Source organism: Scylla paramamosain, chromosome 34 (genome assembly GCF_035594125.1).
Source record: "Scylla paramamosain isolate STU-SP2022 chromosome 34, ASM3559412v1, whole genome shotgun sequence".
Classification (NCBI taxonomy): domain Eukaryota; kingdom Metazoa; phylum Arthropoda; class Malacostraca; order Decapoda; family Portunidae; genus Scylla; species Scylla paramamosain.
In genome coordinates, this window is record NC_087184.1 from 16,210,331 (window position 1) to 16,229,521 (window position 19,191).

Here is a 19,191-nt window from a genome sequence, read left to right on the forward strand (position 1 = left end):
ACTGGTTAGGTTGTGGTGTTGTGTTTGTGTTGTTGGGGGTTGAAATAAGTAATAAAATGCTTTGTGTACGGTGGTGATGGAGTGGTTTTGTGGTGATGTGGTGTTGTTTGGAGTCTGTAATACCAGTGTGATGTTTGGTGTGTTCTACGTGGTGTTGGTATTGGTGTTGTGATGTTGGCACCGTTCATTTGCATCAAAAGTAGCCTAACCGTAATTTTGGTGTTGGTGTTGTCGGTGGTGTTGGTACCCCTGGCGGTGGTGCTGGTGTTGGTATTGGCAGTGGTGTTGATCTGCATCGGAAATGTATTTATCTTTTAGCGTGGACGCAAATCAAAACATTAAATGCTGCATCCTGAAAATGTATACGTAGCTTCAATGCGGATTAATCTCTTGAACTTATATAAAATAGACACAAAATAAAAAGAAAATAAACGAAAAAAAAATAAATAAAAAGCATGTCAAATTAGAAGCTCAGATTTAAGACTATGAATAATACATAATGATTATTTTCCCAGGACAAAGGATAGAAAACATAAAAGGAAAGGAAATTATCATCAGGCGCGAAAAATAATTCAGAATCAGTAATATAACAGGAAATTAGGCGAGAAATTACCTGTTGTTATTTTCCTTTGCATGTGTAATGTTTTAGCGGAAGGGAAAACTGCGTGGAGGAAACAAAAAAACAAAAAAAACGAAAAACACAGGGAAAAGTATCAGGAGGAGGAGGAGGAGGAGGAAGGAGGAAGGAGGAAAATGATTAGCACCGCATTTCTGGTAATTACGACAGATAATTTATGTACGATTATTATTTTGCAGTTGCGGTGGGAAAGGAAAAATGCGAGTTGAAAAAACAAAAAAAAAAAAAACTGGGAGAAAAAAAAACAAAACATTGGAGAGAAGGAAAGTAACGACTAACACAGCTCCGCTAATTACGTTACATAAATTACTTGTGATCACTAAGTTTCTCCTTCGCGTGTAAATGTTTGTGGCGCTGGAGAGAGTGAAGGGGGTACGATAATAAATCTGTCTATCAGTCACGTATTCAGAAACGCTACAAACATCCCCCTCACCACCCCCCAACCCCGTGTATTTCAAAGGGCCTGAGTTATTTATTTATCTACGCCGTGTATTCAGAAGAGCTTTACTCTCACCGCGTCCGTATTGCAAGGCCTGAATCTTCCCTCGTGTTGTAAGAGGCGGTTAATAGGAATGATGCAAGGGGGCAGGGAATATCGTATTTTTTAGTGATTTCACAATTAAAAAACAGCAATAAATTATATATAAAAAAAATTGCTGTTAGGTTAAGCTTACATTACAAATACATTTTTTTTTATATCGTTTGTCTTTTTTTTTTTATCTGGTGTCCTACGAATAACAAAAATAAAATAACGAATGCTACTAAAAAAATTGCTCTTATCACGTTAAGCTTACATCACATCCACTATTGTACTGCATTGTGTGAAGCGTCGGACCGCCAATGGAATTACGGGTGAATGGAACAGGGCTTTGTAAATTAATTGCCTAAGTGCTTATAAATTTATAGAGGATATACTAAAAAAAGTCTCTCTCTCTCTCTCTCTCTCTCTCTCTCTCTCTCTCTCTCTCTCTCTCTCTCTCTCTCTCTCTCTCTCTCTCTCTCTCTCTCTCTCTCTCTCTCTCTCTCTCTCTCAGCTACGTTTGTGTGTAATTAATTAAAAATACGAGAATGTTGGAGACGGATTGAAAGTAAGGAATGAGTAAATGTGAAAAGAATTCTGCATGTTGTCACTTTGCCTTGTGGAGACGCTGCTCTTAATAAATATTGTAGAGTTTCCTTTTTTCCGTGATGAGGGATTGGCGAAGGGGGAAAAAAGGGGAAAAAAGGGAGAAAAATCTATACCTGTCTTCTCTCTCTCAAAAAAAAGTGGGAGAATGAGTAAAGAAAGAATATTTAGCGATTTTTTTGTGAGTGGCGTTATGAATGGGCCCTTTTTTCTGCTCTTTTCTTTTTTATTTATTTATTTATTTTTTATCCTAATGTCCTTTACCAGCCTTCCTGACACATTAAACATACACACACACACACACACACACACACACACACACACACTAGATGGACAGTTAATCTTACAACAAACACCAAAGATAAATTTCCGTCACTTACTTTAAATTTGAAATCAGAAATGAGGGAAGGAAAAAAGGGAAAAAAATCACTTTAACCACAGCCTTACTTTTATTAGAAAACAGAGAAGCAAAATTAATAATAATAATAATAATAATAATAATAATAATAATAATAATAATAATAATAATAATAATAATAATAATAGTCACTTTAATTTAACCTGACGAAAAAGTACCTGAGTAAATGAGGCAACGAGCGGAACCATCAGGTAATTTAACCACACCTGTCCTGTGCTGCCAATGTGTAAACCCAAGTGTTCTGATGAGGCTGCACACTATACACACACACACACACACACAGACACACACACACACACACACACTCTTTGGCTCTACGCCTGTTGCCCCTTGTGGGAGATTTTCCAGCGCCGACGTCTGGAAAATTAACACTCCTTTTGAAAATCCTTGAGGGAAATCCAGTCCTTTTTATTTTTACTTAACATTAAGGGAGGAAAGTTAGCCGGTAAATTATGCATAAGCTGGACGTGAAATTAGACCGGGTTACTATTCTAATGAGGAGTGTTTACTGGTGGATGAATGACTTGGTTCTCAGTGTTATTAACGGGATGGTGATGAGGAGGATGGTGGTGGTGGTGGTGGTGGTGGTGGTGGTGGTGCCGCGGTGAATGAATGAACGGTGGAGGGAAATAGTTGATAAGAATTGGTTCATGTGGAATTGAAATTGAAATATGCATGTTTTTTCTAGTTAACTCGATGTATGTAGGACATGAAATGCACGTTTCTGTAGTTAAGTTATGTGTATATCTAATTGAAATATACGTGTCTTTGTAGTGAAGTGGACATTTTTGTAGTTAAATTAGATATATTGATTTGAAATATACGTTTTCTGTCTTTATTTATTTTTTTATTTATTTTTATATTTCGTTTTCTATAAGGAGAATAACGTATGTAAGTGTGGAATACTCTCTCTCTTTCGTTAGGTTATGCGATATTAAACTCAAATATACCGATTTTTCATATAGTTTCCACTGTATCTTGAATTAGAAATGCCGTGGTTTCATCGTTCATTAATATATACTGAAATTTTAAATATATTCTTTTCTTTAATTACTTAGTGTGTGCTGAATTAAACTACTTACCTTTAGTTACCTGAGTTACCTGCGTATGAAGCTTAAATATCAGTTCTTATATACTATAGTGTTTTAGTATATATTAAATTGAAGCGCATGTATTTATTTTTTTTGCTCCTTGACGTATATGAAATGAAAATATTCGCCATTTTCTTTTATTTTTGTTCTTTTCCATTTTCCTTGTGTTTATAATTGCGGGTTATAAATAAAAAAAAATTGAACGAGTATAGTAATTTTTTCCTTTCTTCCAAGTCACTGAGTTCGATTGCCAACTGTTCTTATCCATCTCATGACAGTGTTGTGGGGGGTGTGGAGGGGGAGAGGACAGGTGTGTATGTAGGAGAGGACTCAGGCGTGGGCAGGGAAGACAGGTGAGTGAGTGCAGGTGCAGGTAAGCAGTGCACGCCAGTTGTCAGACGTGTTGGCGGAGTAATTAGTGAGACAGGTAGCATCGCAGACTACGGGTGATTGGGGCTTTACCGCGGCCTGGGAGGGGAGCGAACCTTGTGTGTGTGTGTGTGTGTGTGTGTGTGTGTGTGTGTGTGCTGTGTGTGTGTGTGTGTGTGTGTGTGTGTGTGTGCTGGACAGAGACTGGAGTATTTGTTCGTATGTTTGTGTATGTTGACAGGTAACGCTTTTTTTTTGTTTATACAGCACAAAAAAAGCAAAAAAGAAGAAAATAAAACGAGAAGAAAACTGCAGTTCCATCCACTTTTTCACCTTTCAGGGAAAATAAAAGAAAAAAAAAGTATAAAAATCGTGTTTAAAAGAAACAAAAAGTATAAAAATCGAACACGAAGGAAGAAAACAATTAATCCTTCCTAATTACGCTGGTGTTTTATGTTAATGGGGTTCTCATAACAGCTTGACGTGTAACTAATGAGACTACCGCTCCACCCCCCACCCCCGCCCGCACTCCACACCCCGCAGCACTCCTCCCGTCTTGATGGGAGAACACTTACCTGTCACGACGCCCGTTCATTACCCACAAGGCTTCTAAATGGTCAAGAATCACACACGGGATAGTTAAAGAAGCTTTTTTTTTTTTTCCCCCTATTTTTCTTCGGCCAGATTATACTTGTGTAGTGAATTTTCTTTTTTTTTAATCTCTCCAACTTCACCTTTTTCTTCTAAACGCAACTTTTTTTCCTATTATTTTTTTTATTAGGCATCATCTGGCCTCTTCATCTTTTTTTCTCCCTACTTTGCAGGAAATCACACTAAGAATAGATTGTTAAGGCCTTTTTTTTCTCATTTCTTTCCTCTAAATTATAGGCGAGTCAACAAAGCCTTTTTTTTTTTTATTTTCCTACTTCCTTGCGGACTGGTTAGTGAAGCTTTTTTTTTTTCCTCCCTATTTCTTTCCTGTTTGGGCAGTAAGACTTTTTTTTCCTTTTTATAGACTAGTTAATGAATCGTCTGTTTTCCTTTTTTTTTTTTTCAGGACACACGTGGGCAGATAGTATAGTTAATTTCTTTTTCTTTTATTTTTCACAGTCATACGCAAAATATTTCAGCAGGCGGCTTTTTTACCCACTATTTCTTAGCTTACCTGGCTGCCTCACCTTTCCTTACTCCTGATGCATTGTCTCCACTTCCCAATGTTGAATTTCACCGCATTCGAATATAATTTTCTACTTCTTATTCTCTTAACTCCTTATTTTGTTATCCTTTACTTCCATTTAAGCATCGTTCTTAGCTTTTTATCCCCTTTACGTCTTATTTATTATTCTACAGCTACATTTCCAATTTATTTTGCATTGAAGTATTCCTCTCACCTTTTCTAAACCCTGATCACCACGGAGACAGTCATGCATCAGCTCAGCCTATCTCCATTCTCTCATTCACCAGCCCTCCCCTGCTTTGCCACTCCCGGATAACTATTGTGTCTCTCTAATCACCCATCTACTCCACCGGCAAAGCGAACACATCACAGGCGAACAGGTGAACCATTGGTAGCCACGCAGGTGAATTAGGCAGGCAGGTAAATACAGCCACTGCAGGAAAAAGGTGGGGAAAAAAGGAAAAACAATGCGCTCTACAATTCTACATTTAGATTACAACAGATTATATTTTTCCTTCTCTCTTCCGCTCTGCTCTGCTTCCACTGTCCTTTCCTTTCCCTTCCTTTCCCCTCCCTTCTCCCTTCCCTGTTTACTCTCTCATCCCTTTCCCTAACCATTCTTTTCCTTCCCTTCCCTTCCCTTCCCTTCCCTTCCCTTCCCTTCCCTTCTCTTCCTTCTCTTCTCTTCTCTTCTCTTCTCTTCTCTTCTCTTCTCTGTTTACCCTCCCATGCCTTTCCCAACATTCCCCCATCTCTTCCCCCATGCACACTCCCAGGCACACGTTCTTCTCAAAATCTTTCCTATGACCTTATTTAATCTCCTCCTCCCCCCAACGTACTCTCTTCTCCCCTCATGCTTGCTAGAAACTCTCCCTACCCTCTCACAAACCTTTCTCTCCCTTTCCTCCCTACCTTCTCTTCCAGCATCGGATAAATACTCTCTTACTCTCATAAACACATCTCCTTCATCTATCTATCATCTCGCACACCTTTCACAAAACCACCCCTCTCCCTCTCTTTCGTTCCTATGTTATATCCTCCCCTCTCCCCTCTTCTCTCCCTCGCCTCCTCTCCCGATTCAGTATCCAACAAGCCTTTATCCCCCGGTACATCTCTCTCTCTCTCTCTCTCTCTCTCTCTCTTTCCCCTCTCTCTCTCTCCCCCACTCTTTATTCAGCTAAACCTTTTCACACGTTGAGCCACAAAGGTTTAAATGTAATGGCGCTTAAATACCACTTTGTGTGATGGAATATGCGTTCTTTTGTCTTTTTTTTATGTAGTTTCTTTCTGCTTTTGTTAGAGTTGAGCTGTTCCTGTCTCTCTCTCTCTCTGCCTCTTTCTTTCTTTCTTTCTTTCTTTTCTTTCTTTCCGTCCTGGTTTGTAATTTATATTTTTCTTTTAACTGTTGCATTTTGTTTTGTATTTTTTTCCTCTTTGTTTCTCATCCACGTTAGTTTTTAATTGTTTATTATTATTATTATTATTATTATTATTATTATTATTATTATTATTATTATTATTATTATTATTATTATTATTATTATTATTTCTGTTTTGATTCATTTTCTTTGTAATTTTAGCTTTTTCAATTCTTTATTTTATTTGCACTGTTTTTTGTTTCTTCTTTTTCATCATCATCATCATCATCATCATCATCATCATCATCATCATCATCATCATCATTTCTCTACTCCCTCTTGTCCGTACCATCCGTCTTTCCCAACATTAATAATCTAGAATAGTCACCCCAGACAGTCTAGCGAGAACCTGAAGATCTGATGCTGTCTGGACTTCCTTTGTATTCCTCCTCCTCCTCTCCACTTCCACCATCTCCTCCTGCTCCTCTTCCTTCTCCTGGCCGTGTTTAGTGAGGGTCGGAGCAGTAATAGAGCCCTAGGGAGCCGTTGAGCATCCAGACAAGGCTTGTGCGGGAGGCTGTCTTGTGTTTATGGCCCGAGGAGCGAAGGGGGTGAAGGGGTTAAGGGGTGAGGACGACAGGAAGGCCAGGACAATGGGACGACAGACACGGCACATTGGAACTGGTTGGGTGGTGGTGTGTGTGTTAGTGGTGGTGGTGGTGGTGATGGTGGTGGTGGTGGTGATTTGATTAAAGGGTTGTTGTATTCTTGTTTGTTTGTTTGTTTTTGAGTGATGAGTAATTAAGTAATCTAAACTACACTGAACTAACTTAACGAACTGACTAATCCACTGCCTAACCCACATAATTTAACCAAGAAATGAACTTAATAAAAACAGAGGATTCATAGACTTACATTTTTTAAGCGATGATGTCTTGCTAAAAGGGGCATGAATTTTTAAGAGATAGGAGTTTGTATGTAAAAAAAAAAAAAGCATTGTGTGATGTGACTTGAATGGCTATGTAAAAAAAAAGATTGATGTCCAGTGACTTGGATGGCTTGCAGAGTTATACGGAAAGCGAGTTTAGCAGTGAAAGAGATGAGAGAGGCAAGGTATCCATTATCTGTCATTAACAAGCCTGACTCAATGGAAGAAATAAAAGCACATACATTTTTTTTTTTATAATCTTTTCTGTAAAGTTTATTACATAAAAGATGATACATCGCATTTCCATACATCACTAAAAAGTCCGTCGAAAGGTATTCTTTATAAGTAATAATTTAGAGGGAGGAAAGGACTACATTGGCTGGGTCGCCTCGGGGAGACTGGTGCCTTCTGTTGAGCAGGGGCGAGGAAGAGTGACCGAAAGAAAACGGGGGGCGTGTGGGATCCCTGGTAGCGGCGACAGAGAAGTGAGTGGCGGGGGGGTGGGGGGGATGAGGGTGAGATAACCAAACAAACAAACAAACAAACAAACAAACAAACAACACCTGGTACCGGATCCTCGACAGTGACTTACAAAAAAAGTGATCATTCTCTCTCTCTCTCTCTCTCTCTCTCTCTCTCTCTCTCTCTCTCTCTCTCTCTCTCTCTCTCTCTCTCTCTCTCTCTCTCTCTCTCTCTCTCTCTCTCTCTCTCTCTCTCTCTCTCTCTCTCTCTCTCTCTCTCTCTCTCTCTCTCTCTCTCTCTCTCTCTCTCTCTCTCTCTCTCCAGTGTTGAGTCTTGCTACACACACACACAAAACACACACACACACACACACACACACACACACACACACACACACACACACACACACACACACACACACACACACACACACACACACACACACACACACGGGAGGATCCGGTACTGTACACGAACACTGAAGGCGGATCCCAGGACTCTCAATGCAGCTCACCTTCCCTCTCACACCTCTTGGAGCAGCGCACCTGTACACACATGCCTCACCTGCGCACACTTGTCTCACTTGCGCCTCTTCCACACCTGCGCACACCTTTTTTTTTTTTTTACTGCGCACACCTTCTTCACTTCTGCGCACCTTTGCACCTGTTTCTCTTCCTCACCTGTATCTTTCTCACCTGTTCGTCTTTCCCTCACCTGCATAATACGCGGATTAATTACAAACGTCACCTGTACTGCATCGTCGCTCTTTTTTTTTTTTTCTTTTTCTCTCGTTTTTCCTCGTTTGGCGAAAGAGTTGGGTTGGTAATTTTGTTTGTTTTTTGTTTGTGGTGGTTTTTCTTTTCGATTCCTCTTCGTATGGTTTAATTTTTGTGTTGTGAGTGTATTTGAATGATTTTTTGGGGGCGTGAATTTACTAAAAAAAGTGATGCGCTGGGAAGATTAAAGGTGCAGGGTAACTGAATATACTCAAGTGATTGTGTGATTTAATTATCGTATTTTCGACTGTAAATTTATTCTTGGTACCAGAAAAATGATGCTCGCGTTTATAAGTGATTTTTCTGTCACTGGAAAGTTTAAGGTGCCTTGTAATGAAATACTGGCAAAGAAATGTATGATTTATCTCTTGTATTTTCACTGTAGTCATGATTTCCTCCTGCATCCAAAAAGTGACGTAAAACTGATTGATATTATTTTCCTCACTGTAAAAGTTAATGTGCTTGATAAGGAAATATGCATGAAAACTTTTTTTTTTTAGAATTTTTAAAAGTGCAACTTAATATAAATTAGAAATGCGTGTTTGATATATCGTTGAGTGTTGAGTCATAGTTCTCGTTATGGGGAATGGTTTTGGCAGCTCGTTAAACCAATAGAAACAAGTCACTGGCACCAATTAGAAGATAAAACACTGGTAGTAATCGTACAAGTGTAGCTTATCACAAACAGCCTCGTTAGGACCAGTACGTAGTTTGGCGCTGTTCGTTCTTCCATTGTGTTCCTTTGTGTATCTTTCCAATCTCACTACACGATAAATTGAGAACTTTTTTTTTTTTTTTTTAGTTGAGCAAGTTTCTAATTCATTCACTTCCGTCTCTTCCCGTCACTTCCTGTCCCTTGAGCGAATACAACAAAATAGCGTCACAGTACCGTCATTTTTTAACACTTCGTCACGTGCAGGCTTGCGGGGATACCGTGGGAGGGAACCGTCACCTTTACCTGTCCCAGTCTCTCCCTTCCGTCTCTCCCGAAGCACGGAGAGTACACGAGATGAGCTAAACCCTCCATTAACTGAGTGTCGTTAACTTAATGGTGTATTTTTGATTATGGTTGGTGTGTCTGTGTCTTTCTCGTAGCGTACATGGATATCTCGTCAAACAGCCTTGTTAGGGCCAACGCGCCTGCTGCTGTTTGTTTCTGCTTCCTTTCTTTTAGGTAATACTGTGTTGTTGCTGTTATTTTTCTTAATAGGATTTCAATTTTTTTTCTTATTTTCTCTCTCCTAACTTTTTTTTTCTCTTTAATATTTTTCTTTTCTTGAAACTGCCTTTTGTTTTCCTTCAAGACTTGATGAGGGAAACTTTAAGCGTTTTCATGTATTGTTTTACAGGGAAACTACTACACCTTTTTTTGCAACTTTTTCCTTCTCCAAACTTTCCTTTTGTCTTCACTTCATGCACTTTTTGTAGAGTTGGTAACATCCTCAGTTTCTTAATTTCCTAACATTTCCATTTTATATTTAATTATTTGGCTGAGCTACAAATAAATGTATTGTGCCATTAACAACGAGAACCTTTAGACCAGTCACCGTCAACAAACAGACAATCACTTTTCATCTTTTCACTCTTAGTTCCTCCGTCTTGCCAATTATTCCCTTACGAATCATTTAAGTTACAATCTCATTTCTCCTTGCTTTCCAGGTGGGCGGCAAGGAGCTGGGGAGGGGTGGAGGTGATGAGAGGACACCTGCCTGCTCTACCTGCCTGCCCTCCTCTTCCCGTCTCCCTGCCTCGCTTGTGCCTGGCCTCGCTGACACCAAGAGCAAACACGGAGGTGAGTCGCGGCTAAAGTGATGCTTACGTATGTCGCATTTTGGAGTGACACATTAATGAAACACGCACGCGCACACACGCATACGCACGCATACTCACGCACACGCACACATACACACGAACACACTGCTAATATAAGAAAAGTGTGAAACCCACAAAATGCTCCTCCACAGGTTAATTTCGTCAGTTTTCAGCCAGCCCATGCCCGTGTGTTCACTGCTTAGCTTGTCTCGTTGATGCGCACAGGAAAAATATAACAAAAATGACCTACACGTTCACGCACAAACACACACACGTACGTATCGTGGTGTTTTGCGGTTCGTGTCAATACCACCGATATTTCTCGCTATTCGTGGAAAAAAAAAAAATATATCGACGCGTGTTAAATCCTCTCTCCTCCACGCGGCAGTGAAAAACCGTTCCCCGTTTTCTGTCACTTGAGCGTCACGAGTCACTGGGCCGCGGCGCGAGTGGCGGCGTTCAGGCGTTGATGTGAGAGAGGGACTCCTTGGAACTCTGGCGGGGCAGCGTGGCGTAGGATGGCAGCGTGGAGCCTCGCGGGGGCGGCTGGGGCTTCCTGATGGAGGCCCCGCGTTGTAGCGTCGCGCTCCGGCTTGCACGCTGCCCTCCCGCGCTGGCCACCACTTCGGGCGTGCTGCCGTCGTCGGAGTAGGGGGTCTTGGGCAGACACGGTACACCCGCCTCCGAGAACTGACACACCGAGGTGGAGCAGGGCGCGCCGGGGCTGGAGAACTGGCTGCCCGATATGGAGTACTGGTCGGTGGAGGAGGAGTACTGGCTGACGCTGGGCGGGTAGTGGTGGCAGTACTGCGTGCACTGCGACGCCGACGTTGTGGGGTAAGCGGATATGCTCGGCTCCGTGCACTGACTGCCGCCGCCACTCCCGCCGCCGCCGCCGCCGCCGCCGTTGCCATTGCCACGGTACTGGTCGGAGAAGTGGCCGCTGGTCATGTCGGAGGGATATTGGCCCACGTCAGGAGGGAACTGGCCGTTGGGGTTGATGTCCGGATACTGTCCGTTGCCGGCGTCCGGAAAGCAGCGGCCGCCGGAGCACGCGCCGCCCTCCATGCCGTCACTGAGCTGGGCGGAGACGGGCGGCGTGGGCGGCGTGGTGGCGAGCAGCGGCGGGGGCGGGATGAACTGGCTGGTGGGCTGCGACAGGATGGAGTGCATGGAGTTGCTGGTGTGGAAGGTGACCTCGGTGTTGCGGTCCCCGATGTCAGGCGGCGTGGGGAAGGTGTGCAGCTCTGTGCACTGCAGGTCCACGCCGCACGCCTGCTTGCCCTCCTTCACGGGGGAGGACAGCGCCTCGTGGGTGGACACGGAGCGGATGCCGCTGTCCACGGTGCACAGCGGCTGGGCGGAGGCGCTGTCGTACTTGATCTTGGGCCCCAGAGAGTTCCTGTCCCGCTTGTAAATGAGCGCCGCGAACAGAATGGCGTTGAGCACCAGCAGGGAGAGACCGATGGCCACGGTGAGCGTCAGCGCCGTAGTGTAGTCAAGGAACTGCCCCCCGCCAGCCCCCGTCACGGCCTCTGAGGACCTGTTCACCAGTCTGGGCGCTCCCCCGTGGGCGGCGCTCACGTTGGGCGGCAGGTACTCATCGCTGGGCGTGGGCAGGGCGGGGGCCTCCGAGGTGATGGAGGCGGTGGTGGTGTGCAGGAACCTGGGGGAAGAGGAGCGGGGCAAGCAAGTGTCAGTAGTGTTGGTTATATTGGAAACACCTATAATGCTTTAGTCTTGCTGGTGGTTAGATGAATACTAACACTAAATATACTGATTTTGAAACATAATACCCAGATTAAACGAATCAGTATGAGAGGATTTGTTCATACAGAAAGACTGAAACATTAAAGACGACATTCATTTTTAGAAGGAAATTAAAAAGCTACCATGGCATGAGAAGCCTTCCCATCACGCCCTTAAGCCAGTGCCGGAGAGAAGACATTAATCAACCGCCCAGTTCACCGTGATATTGGGAACCTTGCCACGAACAAGGCATGAACTCGCACAAGGAAGGAAGGAAGGAAGGAAGGAAGGAAGGAAGGAAGAAATCGTAGGCGGGGAATACTCACTGCAAGAACCACTTAGAAAACGAGAAACTCAGTTGGAAGTTAGTGGCAGGGAACTACTTTTTGGGAAGTTTTGGAGTGAGAGTGTGGGGCATCGAGACTTATCATGTGAGGGAGAGAGGAGGAGAGGAGAAGGGAGAGGAGCACGGGAACACGTCAGGCAGTGAGAGAGAGAGGGGGAGAGGGAAGACAGGTGCTTACACTCCTCTTAACTTGTCTCTCCTTTCCATAGAGGGGCGAGTGTGACAGCAGCTTGGGTTTGTGTGGCTGGGAGGTAGCAACAGTCTTGGCAGCTTTGTTCCTTTATCTACATATGAGATACAACGATATGTACAGTAGGCTCGGAAAAAAAAATAGTGCGAAGGGCGGCCTAATGAACAATATGATACCCGCTGCCGGTAAGGTTGGTATGCATGACTCGACTTGATGCTGATATGCCAATGTATTGCCCAGTTCATATATACGGCAGCCATCCTCAGTGTGCAGGGCTACCAACTGTTGCCACCATGCTCACCTAACGTGTCAGATTTTATCGCCCATTGTGTCAAAATGTAGACCTCTTTTTTTGAGATAATTGTGGGAGCTTTTTTGGGAGCGACTGGAGATAGACTAAAGAATGCTCCCAACGCCTGGTCTGGGGTGGATATGTCTCTCCAAACACCCCCTCAGCTTGTTACTTTGTCGTGTAGGGGAGCTGTATACCTGAATATACAACGCTTCACCTGTGTTGACTCTTAAAGACAGCACACCTTTGACGTTCCTCGCACAAAATACAGGCATAGAAACGAGTCATAGGTTGAGATGCGCCCTCTCCATGTGGTTCTGTTGTATGCTTCCCCTTGTTCTGTCCCTCTGTCTTGCATCTTCACGCAATCGATCCTCGTCTTTTTCAGTCTTGCTCTCTTTCTTCTCCCGTGTACATTCATTTCTCCCCTCACACTTCACGCAAACTCAATTTATTTCCCAGGGAGAAACATATCGCGGGAATAGAAGAGCCAGGTGTTCCCAGGTGTTTCCAGGTGAAGGTGGCTCGCTCGTTAGCACAGGTTAAGACGCATTTCGCACGCTTCTTCATCAACTTTCATAATTATCGCAAACTTTCTCTGAGTTTAACACCGCCTCTCCCCGCCTTCCCTCCTGCCCCTTCTTCAGTGTTCCTTCCTCCCTGCCCCTTCCTTTGTCCCTCTGCTCCTCCCCACAGCGATACTCCATCACGCCAAGTAGTAAAGTTGAAGAAAGAGGTGAACGCCCAGTGTGTATACAACGCCCACCGCGCCCGCCACGCCCACCACGCTCAGTTTTTTTTTATTTACCGCAGCATCGTCAGTTTTGCGTGAGTTTTTTATTTATTTGTTACGCGTGCGGGAGGCGGGAGGGCAGTCAGTGGCACAACAAAGCGGAAAACACGTGCTGTTTTGCCGCTTCTCTCAAAAAAAAAATATATATATATGTAAAAAAATGTTACTGGTAAAACAGAAATGGAGGTCGGTTTAGTTCCAGGTCCAGAAATATCCCGATTATCGTTTCATAAATGGGCTCAAGTCACGGGAAAGAAAGATAAAAAGTGCTCTATTGACGTTCATGAAAAAAAAAAAGTTAACTGGAAAATAGAAAAATAGCGATCAGTTTAGTCCGAAAATAAATAAATAAATAACCGCAGAATAGAAATAGAGGTTACTTTAACTCCACAGATATCACAGTAGTTCTCTCTTAACCCTTTCACCGCGACACGAAACAGTTATCAGCACCAGAAACAATGCATGAAATCTTTATAGACACCTGCAAGAGAGTTAGCGAAGGAAAAGGACATATATTGCAATTTCCTCTCAGTTTAAAGATTGAATGTGGCTGTGGAACAAGTCACGCTGTCTCAGAGTGATTGGTGATTAGGGTAAAGGTAGACCAAGTGGCAGTCGAAGTCACAGGAAGGAGAGAAGAAAATTAACAAAGCAGAGTTCCAAAGTCCACCAGAGAGAGGCGTGGAGGAGTCGAGGTACTGGTTAACTCTTGCATGTTGATGTTTTTTGTTTTTTATTTCATCTTTCTTTGCAGTTGTTTACATTGAGGCACACGTCACAGCGGTGAAAAAAAAAGTTCATATTTTTAGGGAATACTTTTATTTATGTCACGGAAACAAACACACACACACACACACACACACACACACACACACACACACACACACACACACACACACACACACACACACACACACACACACACACACACACACACACACACACACACACACACACACACACACACACACACACACACACACACACACACACACACACACACACACACACACACACACACACACACACACACACACACACACACACACACACACACACACACACACACACACACACACACACACACACACACACACACACACACACACACACACACACACACACACACACACACACACACACACACACACACACACACACACACACACACACACACACACACACACACACACACACACACACACACACACACACACACACACACACACACACACACACACACACACACACACACACACACACACACACACACACACACACACACACACACACACACACACACACACACACACACACACACACACACACACACACACACACACACACACACACACACACACACACACACACACACACACACACACACACACACACACACACACACACACACACACACACACACACACACACACACACACACACACACACACACACACACACACACACACACACACACACACACACACACACACACACACACACACACACACACACACACACACACACACACACACACACACACACTACTACTACTACTACTACTACTACAGCAGCCTTCCACCACTACTTCCCAGCCAAGAGCGTCACAACGCACCCGTCTGATGCTCCCTGGATGACGCCCCGCATTAAAAGACTCATGCGTCAGCGGACCTGGGCGTTCCACTCCTGCCCGGTCCTTTACAGGAAACTAAGAAACAGAGTAATCAGGGAGATTAAGAATGCAAAGGCAAGCTATTACCCAGACAAGATACACCACCTCAAGCTGACCAACAACAGACAGTGGTACGCTAAGATCAAAGCTTTGTGTGGCTTACAAAAGCACACTTCATCCCTTCCTTGCACCTCACACCTTCCTGCTAATCTCGCGGCTCAGGAGATGAACGATCACTTTGCTGCTATCTGTCAAACCTTTCCTCCCCTCCACACCACTCCGCTTCCTGCCTATCTGCCCGCTCCCTCCCCTCCACACACTGTCCCAGGCGATGGATGTTTTTAAGAGAATACTTAAATTTAAACCAAGATCCACCACACCCACTGACCTTCCTATAAAAATTTACAAGGAATTTGCTGTAGAGCTAGCAACACCGCTATGCTCCATAATACACGCCTCACTCTCCCAACACTCTTGCCCCGCGGACTGGAAGACATCTTATGTCACTCCCATCCCCAAAACTTCCAGTCCTCAGTCACTCAATGACCTCAGGCCAGTCTCTATCACCCCCATCCCTAGCCTTATTTGTGAAGATTTTGTATATGACTGGGCATACACCAAAATTTGTAACACCGTGGATATCCAGACAATTCGGAAATATTAAAGCCACCTCCACCTCACATTACCTGACCAGCTTCCTTGAATTCATCCACAGCCACCTGGACAAGCGAAACACCTCTCTAGCTGTTGCTTTTGTCGACTTCAAAAAAGCCTTTGATCTAGTTGATCACACTGTTGTCATCAGCAAGGCAGTAAGTCTGGGTCTCCCTCCTAATCTGATAGCGTGGCTAGCCGACTTCCTCACAGGGAGACGTCAGGCCGTTCGCTATCAGGGCTCTGTCTCTAATTTCCAACAGCTGACATGTGGAGTCCCCCAGGGGACCAAGATGGGTCCTCTATGCTTCCTCCTCCTCATCAACGACGCCCTCACCGACACCCCCCATCGCTGGAAGTATGTGGACGACTGCACCGTGGGCGTCCCAGTTTCCAACAAGAACCCGGACTACTCGCCACTGCAAGCAATTCTGGAGCGACTGCAGACGTGGACAGAGGAGAGCAGGATGACCATCAACCACAGCAAAACTGTGGTGATGCATTTCTGTACCTCCTCTGTACCAGTGCCCCCTCCCCGGCTCACAGTGGGCCCTCACCCCCTCCAGGTGGTCCAATGTGCCAAGCTTCTCTCGGAGTCACGGTGGACGACCAGCTGACCTGGAAGCAGCATGTCGCCAGCACCGTGAGATCAGCTACCTACAGGCTGTACATGCTGCGCAGACTCAGGTCGCTGGGGACGCCGACAGATGAGTTAAGGGGGGTGTACCTCACCTTCATCCTCCCCAAACTCATGTACGCCTCCCCAGCGTGGTCCTCCTCCCTCACACACACTCAACAGCTACAGCTAGAGAGTGTGCAGAAAAGGGCGTGCAGGGTCATCCTTGGCCCTGCATACACCACCTATGAAGACGCCCTGACCACCCTGAGTCTGTCCAGAATATCCACCAGGCACCGAGAGGCTCTGGAGAAGTTTGGGAAGGGACTACTGCATCATCCGCGTCTCAGAGACATGCTGCCGCCCGACGCGCCTCGCCCTGTCCGTGCCACCAGACACCACAACAAAATAACGCCCCTGAAGGCGCCGCGCACGGACCGGTACAGACTCAGTGCGATTCCCACCATGGTGCGAGCCATCAATCGATAGTATTTCCCTCCTAGATTAGTCTTACCGTTAGGATTAATGTTAAGTTTTTCCCCATCCCCTATGTACATTTTCAGTTTGTCAACTGCCTAAATAATAAACCGTTTATTATTATTATTATTATTACACACACACACACACACACACACACACACACACACACACACACACACACACACACACACACACACACACACACACACACACACACACACACACACACACACACACACACACACACACACACACACACACACACACACACACACACACACACACACACACACACACACACACACACACACACACACACACACACACACACACACACACACACACACACACACACACACACACACACACACACACACACACACACACACACACACACACACACACACACACACACACACACACACACACACACACACACACACACACACACACACACACACACACACACACACACACACACACACACACACACACACACACACACACACACACACACACACACACACACACACACACACACACACACACACACACACACACACACACACACACACACACACACACACACACACACACACACACACACACACACACACACACACACACACACACACACACACACACACACACACACACACACACACACACACACACACACACACACACACACACACACACACACACACACACACACACACACACACACACACACACACACACACACACACACACACACACACACACACACACACACACACACACACACACACACACACACACACACACACACACACACACACACACACACACACACACACACACACACACACACACACACACACACACACACACACACACACACACACACACACACACACACACACACACACACACACACACACACACACACACACACACACACACACACACAGAGTTTAGTTAAGTTTAGTATAGTCTCCCCAGAAATGAAAGAAAATGCTCCTTGAATCTGAACATAGCTTGATCCGCTCCTAAATCCAATAAATAAATAAATAAATGAATAAATAAATAAAGAAAGAAAGAAAAAGTACAAAAAGTTCGTTGTAGAAAATGAAGAAAACTTGGACGACGAAACAAATACACGACAAATAGAAAAATAATAAAATGAATAAATAAATAAATAAATAAACAAAAAAAAACTAAATAAATCCGCCCCTGATACGATTAAAACACGTAACTTAAACATCCTTTCATTTTTCTTATCAGTTTTCCTTTTTTCTTAGCATTTATTTCCACTGTCTTTTATTGTGGCGTTTGGCGAGTGAGGGAAAGGTCGAGAGGTCTTGCGTGCTTCCTTCGCTTACTGATCTATTCGTGTTTACTCGTATTGTGCACCGTCCTGTCTGGGTTTGCGTGGGAAGTCAGGTAAAAAGAGAACTTAGAGTGAAGCTTAATAAATAGATCGAATAGTGAAGACAGGAAGGAGGATAGGAGGAGAAAAGATAGAAAGATAGAAAAAAAAAGTTGCAGAGAGAGAGAGAGAGAGAGAGAGAGAGAGAGAGAGAGAGAGAGAGAGAGAGAGAGAGAGAGAGAGAGAGAGAGAGAGAGACTTAAAAACGAAACACACACACATCCCCCCACCAAAAAACAAAAAAAAAAAAAAAAGAAAACGGGAGCGACATAAATAAAGAGAACGGAGTAAAGAACAAGGGGGACTTACCTAAAGGGATCCAGCGGTCTGACGGGGCCGATAAAATGCTTGGGGTCCTCAGAGGAGTGCCACGCCTCCTCATCTGACTCTGGATACTTTGAGCCCGCCTCCTCCAGCTCTGGGATTAGCCAGTTCCAGAGGGCGACCTTGTGAGCCCTGTAGTGGTCCTTGAGCCGCGGACGGTAACCTGGGGGAGGCGCGGCAGTGGTGGTGGTGGTGGTGGTGGTAATGTAGTGGTGATAATGGTGATGTTAATGGTGTTTATTGTTCGTGTCTGATGTCAGTGGTCAGCGGCGGTGTTGCGGAAATAATGTGTTTTACAGCTGTGTTCCTCTCTCTCTCTCTCTCTCTCTCTCTCTCTCTCTCTCTCTCTCTCTCTCTCTCTCTCTCTCTCTCTCTCTCTCTCTCTCTCTCTCTCTCTCTCTCTCTCTCTCTCTCTCTCTCTCTCTCGATGTCCGTGTCTAGCAATTACCAGTGACAAGGTGACCTGTATAACTTTTACCCTATTTTTTCCTCACATCCTTCCCTTCTTCT

The 19,191-nt window shown here is 44.5% G+C and overlaps 1 protein-coding gene across 1 annotated transcript in view; it reads right to left on the reverse strand.

Moving 5' to 3' along the window:
* Window positions 1-9,862: 9,862 nt before the first annotated feature.
* Window positions 9,863-19,191, reverse strand: part of LOC135090288 (neuroligin-4, X-linked-like) — a 150,777-nt gene continuing 141,448 nt past the window's right edge. The window contains exons 10-11 of the mRNA XM_063986932.1: window positions 18,667-18,844; window positions 9,863-11,820 (exon numbers count right to left, since the gene is read on the reverse strand). Of these exons, the coding sequence (XP_063843002.1) occupies window positions 10,614-11,820; window positions 18,667-18,844 (1,385 nt within the window). The 3' untranslated portion in view covers window positions 9,863-10,613. The remainder of the gene's footprint in view (window positions 11,821-18,666; window positions 18,845-19,191) is intronic.